Here is a 17,237-nt window from a genome sequence, read left to right on the forward strand (position 1 = left end):
AATGCAAGGGACCGCGCCTGCGCCTCCATGTCATGACTCTTGATTATATTGTCTGCTATTTGCTTCTTATTTATTAAATCCAGGCAATTGGTTGATGAAAAAAATATTAAAATTAAGATACAATTTATACAAATCGAAGTTCACTTTAAAGAAAGGCTTTCTACAAAACAAAACTTAATTAAGTGGCCAAAATCATGTCTGAGCATGTCTCCCGATATATTGCGCATCCTATCTAAGCCTATGTTCACTTTTCATAATCAACAAAGATGGGGAAAAAATAACATTATTATTTTTTAACAAATATGAAACTAAATGCACTTAGTTAATGGCTACAACACGTAGCCTAATAGTAGGCCTGAATATTGTTATTACTTTTTTCAAGTTCGGCACGAATTACTTATTAGCCTAAATGTGTTACTAAATGATTTGGATGTATTTTTAACATTGTTGTATTTAAGGACGTTTTTGTGTGTTATTTTTAAATTATTTGTTTTATGTGGTGGACAATATTGGAACGTGACATTGGAAATATTTATTTTTACTATTTAATTTATTTTACTATTAATTTTGTTTGGCTTTTATTTATTTCATGCAGTTGCACTTATTTAATTTATATTAATTTATAGTATGAGTCCCTGATTATATGTTGCATGTTCTCTTGTTGTTGTTTTTGTTGTTGTTTTTTTAGACAAAAAATGGATGGATTTATAGCGTTTTGAAAAAAAAATACAATTAACTTTGAATTTATCATCAACAATATTGTTGTTTGATTTAATAATAATTTTTCATGATGGTGATGGTCTCGATCTCCAGAGAAGTGTCTCCTCTTTGCCGTCTTCCGTGTGGCCATGGCGTAAAATGAGGGCGTGGGGGAAGCGGATACTTGAATATATAGGGGCGTGTTTTCTAATGACGATCGTTTTCAGCCGCGGCATTTATCAAGGGCAGGTATTGCGCACACCTGGATTTCAAAGGTACGCACAGCTTCATAAATCAGACGGTGAGAGGAGTGTAAGCGTAATCTTACGCCAACATATACGCCCGTTTCTACGCAAGAATGATAAATGAGGGCCATTGAGTGCAAAAGGATATGGGCTGACCACGCAAAAACAACAAACCTGTTTGTCTGTCAGCAAACTGTGAGAGATCTTTTTTTTTTTTTTTGCACTTCGACTTTCATTACACACAGTCTGTTCACTGTCAAAACACTAAATCAGCAGTCTTCAATTAGCCACGGGCAAATCTGAAGCTAACAGGCAACCAGCCTGTCCTTTCCTGTTATATTTACATTGTGCCTTTTGTTAAAGCCTTTCACCACACTGTAATAGACAGAGCAAACTTTGCAGCTGCTGCTTAAATCATATTGCTCAAACCAGGTTTGTCTCCATACACCTGAAATCAGGGTCTACAATACCTGTCCATGCAGGAAGTCAAAGACATGGATCATATCAGGTTACATGTCCATTGGAGCAATGCTGGACCTATTAGGGATTTAGCTAAGGGTTAGTACACACATGCTCACCAAAGATTAACTAAGCAATTTCTGATGCGCTTTCATTATTTTCATGGCATGACTTGTTTAAATAACGCCAGGGCTTATCTGAGAGCAGTCTACTAAGGTTATTATGAGTCAGCATGGTCTTCTGTATAATCATATGTATGAGAGCGAAATGTTTAACCAGTTATACTTGGAACCTCTAAAAGTCAATTGAACAAATAGAATTTGTTTGAGTAAATATTAATTGACTGTAAATTATAATGAGAAATCTCATGACTGTTTTCCAGGGCCTTTGAGAGAGTTCTTCTGTCTGTCTATTTTAGATTGCTTCTTAATCCTATTAGCAGACACTCAGCTGCAATGCTTACTAAGAGGTTTACAAGGGTCCCCAGTCAGATTGCCTCGTGCCCGATTCTTTTCAAACATTCTGACCTCCATTGTAAACCTAGCTATCCTATTCTTTTGTGCTGAATTTTTATTGCAGATGTCATTCAGATCTTGAGCAGAAAAGCCTCGGTTATAATCCTGACCTTGAAGAGTCACTTGTATGGACTACTTTTGAAAAGACCAGCTCTGAAAATGGCAGTGAATCAACTAGAGGATGTAGTTCAAAGATGGGTGAGGAAACAGAAAATTAAGTGTCATATTATTTTGCTGCCTTTTCAATTTGTTATAAATGTTTTGCGTTTGTATTTATATCAAGCATAAATTTAATATGTGTAAATCAGTATGCATTATGATAATGATTGTAAAGAGCATAACAAAAAGGGAACATGCAAGAGCGAATATGCTCTGAATAGTTTGTGCATTTGTTAGTTATTATTCATTTGAATGCCATAAACATGACAATTTACAGTGTGATTGTTCTGTTGTTTTTTAAATCAAAGATTTGACAATGACTCTAGTCCACATTTTCAGAGAACAACAGAAGACTTTAAACCAGAGGACCATGAGCTCTTTCTGAAAGCTGGTCGTACCTGCATTGCCCAAGGTGACAGCAGTCAACTACTGGACTTCATAAAAGAGGAGGCCAATCAGGTAAATCTGGAAGCATTGGCATAATGCTTTTAAAAACTCATTTTAAGATCTTGGTATTCGAGGGCATTGGAAAGTATTTATGACCCATTTTATCATTTAAAGCTTTTTGCATCAACTCAGATTCTATAACACACTACTGCAAACAAGAAGGTATCCTTAAGAGACAGACATGGTGCCACAACATATAGATATATCACAGATATATCCCGGGCTCATTTTTATGACATTAATCCACTGGGATTGGGAGACTTTGATGGGCTGTATCTGTACTAAACCGCCACTTTGTCCTTCTGCCAAACTGACAGGCGCTATGACCCTTGGGTGTGGGAATGCAGTTTAGTGGAGAACCAGTCAGATTTCTTGCTTCACTGGAAGCCCTCTCAGGAGCAGCACTCCATTAAGTGCTGTTGATTTACCAATTTCTTGCACTGCTCCACTTTTCCATGCATGTAGAACATACTAAATAACACGCCATAGCGGTTTTAAAGCAGAGCTTAAATGCATCAAATATACACCATATTTCCAAATGACAGATTTCAAAATAATAACAGCCAGTATCCATCAAATGCTAAATTGTCATGAAAATGATTGTGAATCAATCAATTTCAGGCATGTGAGGAATATAGGTCAACATATGCAAATACATACAAAAATTATAAAAAATACAAAAATGTTTATTTTAAAATAAAAATGTAAAAGGATAAATGTCTTTCTAGCACATATTAAGGTCTATGGGCAGTGGCTTACTGCCTGCACTGGTGAATGAAGTGCTGAGAAAGGACCGGAGTCCTGCCCACTGTCAAGCTATCCTCAGTCAACTTGTACAGGTATGATTGTGCTTACTCAAATATGTGACCCTGGATCACAAAACCAGTCACAAATAGCCCGGGTAAATTTATGGAAATAGCCAACAATACATTGTATGGGTCAAAATTATTGATTTTTCTTTTATGCCAAAAATCATTAGGATATAAAGATCATGTTCCATGAAGATATTTTGTAAATTTCCCACCGTAAATATGTAAACCATTTATTTTTCTGCGTAAATGCAGCATAATCGCGAACATAAATGGACAACTTTAAAGGCGATTTTCTCAATGTTTCGATTTTTTTGCACCCTCAGTTTCCAGATTTTCAAATAGTTGTATCTCGGCCAAATATTGTCCTATCCTAACAAACCTTACATCAATGGAAAGCTTATTTATTCAGTTTTCATATGATTTCCAAAACATTTACCCATGTGACTGGTTTTGTAGTATAGGGTCACATATGGTTCTTAAATACTAGGAATAATAAGATGATGACAATACATAAGCATAACATCTATTGCAGATCTGCAATGTGAAAGAACTGCTCGATATTTTACTTCACCAAGTGGAGAACACTGATCCAAATGCCATCTCAGACTCCATAATTGTTCTCATGCCTCTTATTCAGTCAGGTAACTGAATTAAACCAGTATAAAAAGCATGTTTATAACTTAAAATAAAAGCCAAAAACAAACACGGCTCCCTCTACTGCAACTATAAAGAATGAACACATTTCCTGTTTTTTCCCTTTCTAGTGCTGTTGAGAATGAGCGAGTCGAAGGCCCATGGACTGGCTTTGGCCCTTGATTCTTTGCAGAAACAGATTTCAAAACTGCCTGTACCTTACTCACACAAACAGGAAAAGGAAGATGTGCATGGGCTCTGCCGATGCTGCACTGCAGTACTGACCTTTGTACAACCCTTTGTACAGGAAGCCAAGAATCAAGACACAAACTCAGTGTCCACCAAACTAAGGGCTGCTCTTCTGAAGTTGTATGTTTTCAAACCTGTTCTTACTAATGCAATCACAATATTTGTTTAATGGAAAATATGTACTGCTAAAATTAGCCATTCATCCAAGTATGTCAAGTCAGTTTATTTGTATTGTGCTTTTCACAATACATGTTTCTTACAGCTTTACTGGGCTGGGCAATATGACACTATATACCAATGATAGAAGTAATCCTCTCAATTTAAATCTAACTATACTGCATTTATAGTGCTGTCATACTGTATATCAGTGCTGCAGTTGGTATTGTTATGTTAATAGATTTTATTTTTAATATTAGTCGGTTTGGTTCTAAACAAGAGTAATCGGTAAACAAAAAGTACTGATGAAATGAAAATATGATCGTTGTCACAGGTGAAAAGTCTGAAAAAACTTATCAGAAATCTTATCAAAATCTTACCCCTGATGCCTAGACTGATGCCTATAGGCACATGTCTGAGCATTCAAAACTAATGGATTTGGATAATGTTCAGTTTTGTCCTAAATAAGAATAAACAATAATTTGTCTTAAATGAAAAATAGCCTGTTGTCAGAGAGTGAGTGAACATTTTGCAAATTTAATTAGCAGTCATTTAAGCAACAACGTGGAGAAACATGTTACCCTTCATAGATTATAAGCATATGATCTTAGGCAATATTTGACCTAATTCTTGACAATTTTCTTTCTTTCTCTAATGGCTCAGTTGCATGAAGAGTCTAAGCGAACCTCTCCTCCAAGTTCAGCTGGACAGAGAGGCAAACATGACAGAAATTTCACCACTGTGGAATTTTGCCACAGAAATAATGGTAATGATATCAGTCATTACCTTGGTACTATTAGGCATGGTACTTTTGGAAAAAGAATGACCTTCTAAGTGCTTCTTTGCTTCTAATACTAGGCAATCTTAGCAGAGATCCAAGAGTCTCTGCCAAAAATGCTGTTCTACGATCCTTTGAGGGGGAAAGAAGATGATATACTGGAGAAAGGTGATTGTCATCCAAATGAATCAAGAGCTTGCATGGCTTACTTGCTGTTTGTCCAGCTTATTGCCATAGAAGTGTTTCCTGCAGTTTTTAGGTAAGTTACAGTTAGACCTAAAAACTTTAAATATGTGTTTTTTCCCCTCTCGCCATGTGTTTACCAGACTCAAAGAGTGTGAACTGTTGAGACCACAGATCTCATGGGATTGCAAAAGCAGTTTAAAATCCCCTTCATTTGAGAATCTTGTTTTGTGCTCAGGCCTTCAGATACACCAAAAGGGTTTAGAGCTTCTGTTTTTTTATTTTTTATGCTACACAATAACAGTGTCTTTATGAAAATGTTTTACATGACTGGTATACTTTTAATGTACCAGAGCTTTTACGTAGGTTTTATTTGACATTTTATTTCAGCCCTGTTTTCGTCCTGCAGTGCAATATGGAATACATCAATCTTCTGTTGAGTAGGTGTGTACACAATGCAATTTTTATTTTAATAAAAAAAAAAGCCAACATTGTGTACCATGTATTTAGTCCAACTTCCCTTCCTGCTTTGTATCCCTATGCAGAAAGGATGAATCTTGGATTTTGAAAGGACTGGTAAAGTGAACTTCCACCAAAAATAGTTAATACAAGTGCCGAAAATTATGTACATACTTAAGTACTGAGTAGTAACTTACTAGCGCTGTATTTTTGCATTTTAAGGACTTATATGTTAAAAGTTTGGAAAGAGTAACAGACTACAGTCTTCCAGCGGAGCTCTTAGAGCTGAGACCGTTTCATGAGGTTCCACAGGTATGCAACACTATGTATTGTTATGGAATAAACAAAACAAATACATTTTGAGTTGAAATGTACTATTGTGTTTTATACTGTGTATGTTAAAAACTGAAATAAACATCACCCCACTTCTTAAAACCTACATAATTACATGTGGGTGAAAACTAAGGATACACAATATATCGGTACCATCAGTTTTTCTTTTCCCCAGAATTTGAATAATTGGTGAATCCCTGTTGAAATCAAAAGTGCTTTTCAGCAATGTTTACTTTTTAATGACATTGTTAACTTACAAGAAAACTTTTGTTATTTGTTCACAGAACTTAATTAAAATTATGATTGACTGTCCTATCCAGCATTTGGTGAGTATAGATGAGACACAACCTGCATGTAAATCTGATCTATGTGAATTAAAGCCAGTTTTATTGTTTGCTGTCATTTGAACTCTTTCATTAAGAGAGCAAGAAGTCTTGTGGTGTTCCAGCTCTTTATTGAGAAGCTTAGTGGTGAAGCAAAGCACACATTTTTCAGGTATGGTATCTAGATAGTTTGAATCTATGTTTAATTATTTTTAACTATCAAAATTTGAATGGAATCTGTTGGTGTATGTCAATATAAAAAGTCAGAACATCGCTGAGTATTAATTGCTTATTTCTTCTTTGTGAATGCTCTAAGACGCATCATGAATACTACCCATCATGCAGGGGTAGAAAGTATCATCATCAAAAACATAAGGTATCAAGTGGAACTGTGCAGAAAGGTAGTGTACAAAACAATCAGATATATATTAATGAATCACATGCTTAAATGTCCACTTGTCCAATTGATACGATTGTTATCAACTCTGAATCACTGATGTTAGAAATATTTATTTTCTTTTGTTATTAAAGTCAGCCTATAAGGATGGCTGGTTTGAGGGGACATGGCTCATCTCATTGCTCAGAGACACCATCACTCTCCCACAGGGCCACGAAACTGACCTGCTACATGGGATGGACAGGTGAACAAGTCCTGTATTTTTACAAAGCTTTTACTAAAGGACAAGCCACTGAATGCACATAACTGCATCTTGATGGATCTAATCAACTTTCATATCAACAAATCATTGACATGAATCGTAACCCAAGCACAGAACATATGGCAGCTGTCTCTATTTTAAATGTTAGATCTCCTACTAACTAAATACAATCCATCCCTAACCATAATTTATTTATGAGTGTATAGTCCAGGTTTACTGCCACGATCCCACAATGCAGAACAGATGGTGAGTAGTCCAAAATTTGAGGCAGATCCTGTGTCATTCCTAAAATGATACTAAAACCTGAGTGATTGACATACCTTGTCTGGATAATCTGTCCCTGATAAATTACTTAGGCCTTGCTTCAAATATCTAAAGACAATTTTTGACTAAGAAATAAGAAATATTTGTGTTTGTATTTTTCCATATTAATATTTTCTTCTTTATTGTTTTTAAAGGGTCATGGAGTCTCTGAGTCTCCTGCGGTATTTATTGATAAAGGAAAGAGAAATTTCCGTAAGATTTTTATAACAGTTTGTCAAAACACCAATATACTATATGTGTGTATAATATATATATATATATATATATATATATATATATATATATAATATGGTATTTTCATCATGTTCTGTTAATAATTAACAGATAATAATTAATAATTCTGTTAATACCCACCCTGTTATTTTCAGACTGGAATATGGATAGACCTGTGCCACATTGCAGAAAGTTACACAAAATTATTACGAGTATGTCTAAGCATGTCAAAATCATACTATGGAAAAGAGTTAAAAAGACTTAGAGAGGATAAAAAGATCAAGGCTAAAGGTAATACATGCTTTGTGTTCTTTCTCAGTTAAATGTATATATTATGTAGTGATAAAAAATAGAATATGACTTGTAGTAACATCTTTGTTTCCCCACAGAATTTAAGGAGGCCTCTGGGAAGAGATCAGTTCAGAGCTTGATTGTGAAAAATGAGACACTTGGCAGCATGCCACGCGAGGCACAGGATAAGGTTAGATTATCAGTAGGCCTACGACTTATCTAAATTCAGTTTAAAAATAGTGACAATAAGTCATACATAACACTAAATATATCATTTGCAGGTCTTGCAGTGTGCCCTGGTCACATATGACTTAATGGAAAGTCTTGTGGTTCGTATAGAGGAGATCATTGAGGAGAGTCAAAAATGAACAAGTGGGCACAATTACTGTGGTCTGAACTAAATAATGTATTTATTTATTTATTTAACGTTCCCTGTACCATGCTGCATTTTGCAATGATAAAAAAACGATGTGAGAGCTACAAAATCTATATTTTCAATACTGTATTAGTACTCTGAAGTCTTTTCCAGCTAAGTTTACACTTTGTTTTTTAATGGTTTATGAACTATTTTGCTATTGTGAAGGAATTTTTTTTTTACAAGGATATGAACAAAATAGGAATGGCAATTAACAGTTTTTACACAACTTACTATGAAACAATACTGACATCTGCTGTTAAAAATAAGTATAGCAAACATTAAGAAAATAAATGGACATGAACATAAATATCACTAGAACTGTATCTCTTGAAGCATCCCCCAAACTGAGCTATGATCAACGATATGAGTACAAGCCAAAGACATCTGATCTCTCAAATTCTCCACATTGGGTTTACTTGTGGCCTGGAATAAAAAGGCCATTATACCTTTTGCAAGCACCATGCTAATACACTTCTTATATATGGAAGATAAATTATGATTTTTTTAGTATAAATACTTTTATAGTATAACAAAAAAAATTCACCTCTAGACAGCATTCATTGTGAAATAAAGACATTACTAGAAAATTATAACAATAAAGCAAAATCAAACTGAAGTGCAAGACAACACAGGTTACCTTAGCGATGATCAGCATTCCCTTCACTACATCAGCAGTACTATGCACGGGCATGACCCTGAGGTTACAGCCAAGGAATCTGTTGCAAAAATTAAAATATCAGAATTACACCATTTATTACATATTCTTTTTTTTTTCTTCCCCAAAATAAAACATTCGTAACTGCTGGCCAGAGCTGAGCTCTTCAACACAGTGTGTTCATTAGCTATTTATTATTAATCATCTTTGGAAAATAATTGTGCCACACAGGCATCTTATTCAATGAGTCTGAATGAATCTCTAGATGCCATGTCTAGAATTCTGACTGTTTGGCTGTGTGTAATGTATGCTTTCAAAATAATGTTGTACATTTGTAGACTTTAATTGATCATGCACCTGTTCTGCACTGATGAGAATATGTCCCACTCTCTTTTTCCATAGACTGGGGCTTGAAGTAGAAGAAAACTGTTTCTATGGACCTCCATAAACTTCTCAATTCTCTCAAAAAGTTCTGTATTCTCAAGCTTAGCGGAAAAATCCTCCAGTGTGACCAGCAAGAAAGCCGTACCTGTGCAACAGAAAAGTGAAGAGAAGGCAACTCTTCAGCGTACACCTGGAATCTATTTTCACAGACTGTGTTTCCACATCAGTTATTAACTTCATTAATGTAGTTTTTTATATTTAAATTTTGTATTTATTTATGTACATTTACAAAACTTTAAGTAATATATCATTGGCATTAAATAAAAAAAAACTAGGCATCACTGCAGCAAGGGTGTTTCTACAACTGAAATTTGACATCTTTTTCCCTTCTGGCTGCCATAATCAATCTCTCTCTCTCTCTCTCTCTCTCTCTCTCTCTCTATTTTTTTCCTGCTTTGGAAAGTCGTGGAAAGGCTATTGTGGATTTTTTCTTTTAATATTGGGACAAATGAGAGTGTTAGAAATCATATTGGCTGTAGAAGTTTACTCACCTATGACTAGTGACTTCACTTTTGAGAATTCCGGAAATGTGAAAAGAGTTCTTAATAAAAAACAGTGTTGAATAGTTCTCTTTTTGGCTTTCTACTAATTAGGCCAAACTGATTAAAAAATAAAAAATGTTTTGCATACTTTTCTAAACATTCTAACCGAATAAAATATCAAACTCTAGGAGTTTGCTACAATACTTCTGTCGTCAGTACTTTAGTAACTGTGTAAGTGCTTGCCTGAACTTCTCAGTGGTTTCCTAACAGAGAGAACAACATACCGGTAGTTCTGTAGTGTATGCCAATTGGCCAAACCACAGAAATAAGTTAGCATTTTAGCACTTCCAGCTGAAATCAATAGGTTTTTGTAATTGTTATTGTGTTAAATGCCAGAAATAAGGTCTATGGTAAAATATTTTTAACCAAAGACATTTTCACATTTTATTTTACAACATAAAATAAATATATCAGTAATACCCCTTCGAGTTTTTTGATGATTTGATTTTGTCTTGAAAAAGGCATTGCTAACAAGTGGCTAAATGGGACTATCGTCCTTCTGCCAACTGAATTTAGGGTTCAAAATGTATCAAAGTTTTTGGCGATGCTAACTTCCGGGCTGGCCTAGAAATATTGTCATCACTGCAGGAGCACTCTACATGGGTTGCATTACGTTTAAATAATAATAATAATAATAAATATTTACAAAGTTTACTATCAATATTAGACACTAACAAAGATCTATCCACAGTGAAAAAGGTGTAAGAGAATCCAATATTTATCCCTCCCACGTAACTTATCTCGAATATTTTCGCAGCGATTTGGACTACGACTACGATTTCCCAAGCGCATGTCAGTTCGAACTTACAGCGTGTAACGTTACATGTTCTCCGTCACAGTTGGCATTGTCCTATTACATTTTGTTGCAAGGCTGATTGGTCTACATTGTGATATACAGGCAGGACAGCAGTTCTGAACTAGCGGAAGCTTCTGCACATTGAGCTGCAATGCTGCTGCATACAAGTTTTCGTTCGTTATTACTACTTTGAAAAAATAAAAAATAAAGTAGGACATCGTCTATAAAGGATTAACTTTACCGATGAAGTTTAACGAACGTTACTTTTTACCTGACAAGGGGAAAACAAAAGAAGAGGACAGAATGTTGTCCGAGCGGCGAATCCTGTGCTGCTGCGCAAGAATCTGTGAAGGTTCATCACACTGCGAAGACAACACAAAATAAAATCAGATACGCGCATAATTAAGTGTGATTCAGTCGGTCAATAAGTCAAATTAATACAATCTAAAACAGAAAAAAAAATATTTTAATTAAAGCTATGGCAACTACAAACTATATAATGTAACAGCAAGCTGTAGCCTGCCAACGTAAACACGGAAAACCAACCTGAGGTGACGTGCTGATTATAACGGTTGTTTTCCAAGAAGGGTTGGTATCGCTTGCCATTTCCAGTTTGTTGGCTTGATATTCAGTAACGATAACGTAACTAACAGTTTTCTTCAACAAAGTAGCCTAAAAAAAAGAAGAAGAAGAAGAAGAAGAAGGTTTTAACCATAGACATAATAAATACATAGACGCCCTATTGGCCGCTTTGGAACGTTGCTGCGATACGTCAACGTGTCCGCCATTTTGCGGAGGGCAAGACTGCTCTGTAAACAAATGCAAGTAAACGGGTGAGCTGCGGTTTTCCTGGATAAAAACAATAATAACGATTACATTTATCAGCCGATTTCAGTGGTTTGTATGTGGTGTACGTTTCTATTACTAATTATATAATGACCAAATACAACCAAAAAAAATGTCAGTCTTGTTTGTGAAAGGTAATTCCCCGAGACCTGTTTTCAATTGTGTGGCGACTTGTACAGCCCACGCAGCGCACAAAACATGCATTTTTCTCAATTCCCATAATGAGAGGTATGGGAAAGTTGCCCTCCTTGATATGGCGGCGCCATTGACGTACGCTCCAGCAGCCAATAGGGTGTCTATGTATTTATTATGTCTATGGTTTTAACCAGTCCGTCAACTGACGCACAGTCGGCGCCAGAGAGCCATTCCACCGAAAGGGTGACATTTATGTCCCCAGGACATTAAATGTATAAAATTGCATGAAATTTAACTCTACAATACATTTTATTATTAATGTCCTGCACATTAAGCTAACTACAAATTTAAAATGTATAATTAAAAACATTAATAAAAACTACATAGAACACTAAAAAATTGCATTTTCTGCATGTCCCCACTCTCTATCTCTAAAATGTACCATGAAATATGATGATTAAAATCCTTCAGAAATCTTAATTTGTTTGGTTTGCATTGTTGTAGGGCTGCAACTAACGATTATTTTGATAATCGATTAATCGGACGATTATTTTTTCGATTAATCGATTAATCGGATAGAAATTAAATTAGATTTTTTTTTTTATTATAACTAAATAAAACCGTAAATCAGGGTATTTATGTGTAAAAGTGTACTTTAAAAAGTGCAAAAGCCACACATTGAGTTTTACTAATATCAATATTTGCATTGTTTTTAATGATAATTGCTGATGGCAAGTTGACAAACATGATTATTGTTAAAAAAATGATATCCAACATATTATGTTTTAACACAATTTTTGTTAAAACAAATTTACACAGACATGTTGTTCAGATGTGAATATCTGAACTAAAAACAAACTAAAAACATCTAAAATATATAATTCATTTAATTTTTATTTAAAATTAATTATATATAAGGAATATAAGGATAAAGAATATAATATATATTATATATATAATATATAAAAGAATATAATATAAGGATAAATTGATTAAATAAATATAGAAAGACTGAAAACAATTGTGTGAACGTAGAGCCGCAGTAGATCGCGTTTGAAAAACAATTAAAACTTAGTAGACAAATGCTATAAAAAGAGAACGGAATGGAGGTAACGTTACCCAGCAAGCTAACAGGCTTGAGTAAAGGACAGGAGAAATTATGCATTAGTGCACAAGCATTCGCTGAAAACCACTGAGTACAGTGACTAAAAAACAATATTTTACTGCTGCTGTTATTAACTGCCTTTGTATTTAATGCTTCACTTTGTAAACACCGTTTTAATTTAACCTATTTCTGCGGTAGCGCTATTTTAATCCATCACTTACGTTGCGAGCGAACTGATTGCACAACCTGATGCTCGAGACAAAATACAGACATCCCGGAAGTCCCGGGAGTCTCCCGCATATTGATTGCGGCTCCCTGATGCCCGCGAATTAGTTCAAACTAATGCTCGAAAATCTAGAGCGCGCAAGCAAGAGCGCGCATGCGAGACAGAAGAGACTGCTCCAAACCGTGTAGCGCGCGCGCTCGGCAGAGCGCCTGAGGGAGAGAGACCTTGCGCGTGTGTGCGTACCAGTAAACGCTCCCCGTGACGTAAGCAGACCAACTAATCGATAATGACATTCGTTGACAACGATTTTCATAATCGATTATAATCGATTTTATCGATTAGTTGTTGCAGCCCTACATTGTTGTGTGACTTTATATCCAATCTATGCTTTAAAATGTTTTTTTTCATGAGAAAAAAATATTTTAACTAATGTTTTAGATAAAATAAAAATGTTAGTCGTGTCTCCGGGTTTTCACTCTGTCCTGTTATCCTAACACCCCCCCCCCCCCCCCTCTGAAAAACTTGGAATATTCCACAAGACACATTTTCAACAGGGAGTTGCATCATCTGGATCTTCTGAAGGCAATGGGAAGACCATAAGTAAGTCCTCTCATTTTAATTTCTGTATATTCGATGAAATTGTAGCTATGACTGAGAAGTAGTGATGGCGAGATGAAGCTTCATAAAGCATTGAAGCGTTCCACCCAATTGGTTCACTCATGTGCCGAAGCTTCATGGTGCTTCATTTGCTCTATTGTGCCATCAAGTGGACAATAAATGTAAAACTTGCAGTGTGATTATAATTAAGGATGGCTGGCGCGAAACAGACGTTCCGAAGCTCTGCGAGATCCCGAAGCAAAGATGATTCGAAACACTGATCCGAAGCGTGATTCAAAACACCCACGTCACGTGACAACGGCTAAATGAAGCGTCTAAAGGCTTGTTCGACTTCATGCAGCTCTGCGCAGACCGATCGGCGGCAGACTTGAAGCAGTGCATGCCGGTTAGAAATTCTGTCCGACTTGATGCAGCGCTGACTCCACATGACTGTGACGTGTGCTATCAAAGTACCGCGAGAGCGATGCGATAGCAGCCGCAGGATTCAGCCAGCGCAGATTCTCAAGAGCGGCTGCACAGGTTCTGATGACGACACAACTGATCCACGATTGGCCGGATTCACTGACAACACCGATGACGTGCGTTTCAAGTTTATTGCGAGGAATTCAGTTCCAGAAATTCTCATATATGGACTTTTAAAACAGTTCATTACGTTTTAATGTCGTCTTCATCTTATAAATCATATTTATTAAATATTGTTTTACTGTATTTACTTTATTGTTAAAAGCCTATAGGGTTTGTGTATGTTTATTTGGCATTATTTTTCATAAAACCTTTTACAGTAGCCTATTCAGCTGCATAACCTATTCAAATGAGCTTTTTTTAATAACTCAAATGTTAATCTTAAAAACATACAATCTAATGTGGTTATAAATGTATGCTCATATACAAATGATGCATAATAGGCTACATCATGTTCCTCCATTTGTTCATATGGTTTCTTCATATTCTCTAGTTTATTTTGCTGTGTTTATACTTCACCTGCATGTGGTTAACAAACTGCTAACAACTTGCTGTATCTTCAACTTAACAACAGGACAACATTCTGTTCACTTTCAAAGAGTTGGTCTAAATCACAAAATAAATCCAACAGAAATGTGCTTTTTTTGCATATGAAAATGAATGGTGTTTTGTCTCAAATGTTAAAAAGAGCTCAGGTGGAGGGTAATGTAAATCATGTTGCTAAAAAAAAAAACATACCCAGCAGGGAATATAGCCTATATATTTTTTTAAAGGTAACTTTTATCATTTTGCATTAGCAGAAACACCCATGTCAAACTGCTAAAGTATATATCCAATATGTTATCTTGTCCAAAACACCACTTATACACACATCTCAAAAGTGTGTTAATACCATGGTTAATACATAAAGTTACTTAAAATCACTAAATCACGAAAACAATGGAAATCACTGCTAATTAATGTTGAGCCAAAACTGAAGGTTGACTTAAAATGGTAATTGCATTTGTTGCTAACTATTAGTAATAATGAATGCAACAGGTGTCGGCTATGGTCCCATGGTTCCTTAGGATATATAAATAACCTGGATTACCCTGTGTAACACACAACAAAATGGACAACATAACCATTAATGTGTTAGACAGCAAAGGTAATGTTGTCATGCTAACAGTTTCCAAGGACATTGCAGAGAGGATGCAAAATGGTAAGTAAACAGCATAACTGAAATAATTACAAGTCACCAATGATTTGTGCAAGTGTTTTATTTATCATTTATTCCCCCAGATCAAATGTTCCTTTCTTCTGTCATGGAGCAAGTATCAGCTGTTGAAACAAAAGGTATACATTTACTTAATGAACAAGAATATACTGGAATTATTTCTTGGGTGACACTGACCACATCTTCTCTCCAAACAGCTCTCCTCAGTGGCCCAGCTTCTGCTGCAAAGCTCCTCCAACCTCCTATTTCATGTCTCACTAGGTCACCTGTACCCCTAAACCTCAGTTTTGTGAAACCATCATCCAGCCAGTGCCCCACTAGGCCCTCTGTACCACCATCATCCAGCCAGTGCCCCACTAGGCCCCCTGTACCACCATCATCCAGCCAGTGCCCCACTAGGCCCCCTGTACCACCATCATCCAGCCAGTGCCCCACTAGGCCCCCTGTACCACCATCATCCAGCCAGTGCCCCACTAGGCCCCCTGTACCACCATCATCCAGCCAGTGCCCCACTAGGCCCCCTGTACCACCATCATCCAGCCAGTGCCCCACTAGGCCCCCTGTACCACCATCATCCAGCCAGTGCCCCACTAGGCCCCCTGTACCACCATCATCCAGCCAGTGCCCCACTAGGCCCCCTGTACCACCATCATCCAGCCAGTGCCCCACTAGGCCCCCTGTACCACCATCATCCAGCCAGTGCCCCACTAGGCCCCCTGTACCACCATCATCCAGCCAGTGCCCCACTAGGCCCCCTGTACCACCATCATCCAGCCAGTGCCCCACTAGGCCCCCTGTACCACCATCATCCAGCCAGTGCCCCACTAGGCCCCCTGTACCACCATCATCCAGCCAGTGCCCCACTAGGCCCCCTGTACCACCATCATCCAGCCAGTGCCCCACTAGGCCCCCTGTACAACTTACCTCCACTGTCAAGTACCCACCGCCTGCCACTCTGCAACCTGGTGCAATGTGTGGAAACCCTTCAGAATCCATTCAACCTTCATCCCCCTCCTTCCAGTCAGACAGGCATGAATCTCAAGGTATTGCATCAAATAATATAAGGAAGATTAATGTCAATACTGTGGTTAATTTACATTTTTCTTTGTTTTGTAGTGTTAATCTATTTATCTCCTTATCCCCTCCATTTTACAGAAATAACACATCAAATGACACTATTTCTACTGGACCTTACAAAAACTCATCAGCAACTTTATTTTAGGAACAAAATGGCCTTCTATAAAAAAATGCAAAACTCCTTCTCACAAAAGGGCTACAACTTATCAAGTGAGAAAATTAGAAAAAAACTAGCAAACATGTTAACCACATATAAAAGGGTAAAAGACAGGCGCCGTGCAACTGGGGAGGGGAAGATCACCTGGGAGTACTATACAGTAAGTTGAAGACTGCTTTACTTTGTTTCTGAAATAACATTGTCATGTCTTACAAGAAACATTGGTTATTTTTCATTTTACATTTGAAATTCACCCCCACCAGCTAATGGATGAGTTATTTGGGTCATCGGGAATCGGTACTGCACCACCTGGCACCATCCACTCCACACCTCTGGGTTTGGAAGAGACCTCCTCCAAAAGTAGGCCCACATCATCTTCCCAAGACCAGCCAGCAAGTGCTAGTATAGATGAACAGCCAGGAACCTCTACCATACCAAATACAAACATCACAAACAGGCAAAGACGATCACAACCCTTACAGTTTCTGGAGGCGTATGAAGAGCATGCCGAGAGAAGGACTGCTGTGCTTGAGTCCCTGGTAAGGCCAGATCTGGAGAGATGGCGGCGACTTAAGGAGAGGCGCAGAAGGTCCTTTGAAAAAA

The 17,237-nt window shown here is 36.9% G+C and overlaps 2 protein-coding genes across 3 annotated transcripts in view; one reads left to right on the plus strand and one right to left on the minus strand.

Annotated features, from left to right (window-relative positions):
* The window catches only part of cunh1orf146 (chromosome unknown C1orf146 homolog), an 84,393-nt gene extending 72,903 nt beyond the window's left edge, over window positions 1-11,490 (minus strand). Inside the window, exons 1-5 of one of the 2 annotated variants that reach the window (XM_077198848.1) lie at window positions 11,339-11,490; window positions 11,064-11,154; window positions 9,368-9,539; window positions 8,993-9,071; window positions 8,535-8,778 (exon numbers count right to left, since the gene is read on the minus strand). In XM_077198848.1, coding sequence (XP_077054963.1) covers window positions 8,668-8,778; window positions 8,993-9,071; window positions 9,368-9,539; window positions 11,064-11,154; window positions 11,339-11,398 — 513 coding nt within the window. In that variant the 5' untranslated portion in view covers window positions 11,399-11,490 and the 3' untranslated portion in view covers window positions 8,535-8,667. Of the gene's footprint in view, window positions 1-8,534; window positions 8,779-8,992; window positions 9,072-9,367; window positions 9,540-11,063; window positions 11,155-11,338 lie in introns of those variants that run through there. The other variant, XM_077198849.1, reaches the window with a different exon arrangement.
* Window positions 1,944-10,419, plus strand: glmnb (glomulin, FKBP associated protein b). Its single transcript, XM_077198831.1, has 19 exons — window positions 1,944-2,116; window positions 2,417-2,536; window positions 3,253-3,363; window positions 3,869-3,977; window positions 4,101-4,338; window positions 5,038-5,140; window positions 5,233-5,411; window positions 5,726-5,779; window positions 5,881-5,911; window positions 6,017-6,106; window positions 6,412-6,453; window positions 6,549-6,622; window positions 6,767-6,851; window positions 6,982-7,091; window positions 7,568-7,625; window positions 7,802-7,937; window positions 8,036-8,127; window positions 8,219-8,309; window positions 9,413-10,419. Exons 1-18 carry the CDS (start codon window positions 2,078-2,080, stop codon window positions 8,303-8,305), a joined length of 1,758 nt encoding a protein of 585 aa, XP_077054946.1. The 5' UTR covers window positions 1,944-2,077; the 3' UTR covers window positions 8,306-8,309; window positions 9,413-10,419.
* Window positions 11,491-17,237: the final 5,747 nt, after the last annotated feature.

Source organism: Siphateles boraxobius, unplaced genomic scaffold (assembly GCF_051911475.1).
Source record: "Siphateles boraxobius isolate OS27281-9 unplaced genomic scaffold, OSU_SipBor_1 41, whole genome shotgun sequence".
In the NCBI taxonomy this organism is placed as follows: Eukaryota; Metazoa; Chordata; class Actinopteri; order Cypriniformes; family Leuciscidae; genus Siphateles; species Siphateles boraxobius.

Coding starts and splice junctions, on each gene's coding strand:
- glmnb (XM_077198831.1), top strand. CDS start 2,078: ATGGCAGTGAATCAACTAGAGGATGTAGTTCAAAGATGG. Junction 2,537..3,252: donor TAAAAGAGGAGGCCAATCAG/GTAAATCTGGAA, acceptor ATGTCTTTCTAG/CACATATTAAGGTCTATGGG. Junction 5,412..5,725: donor GTGTTTCCTGCAGTTTTTAG/GTAAGTTACAGT, acceptor ATTTTATTTCAG/CCCTGTTTTCGTCCTGCAGT.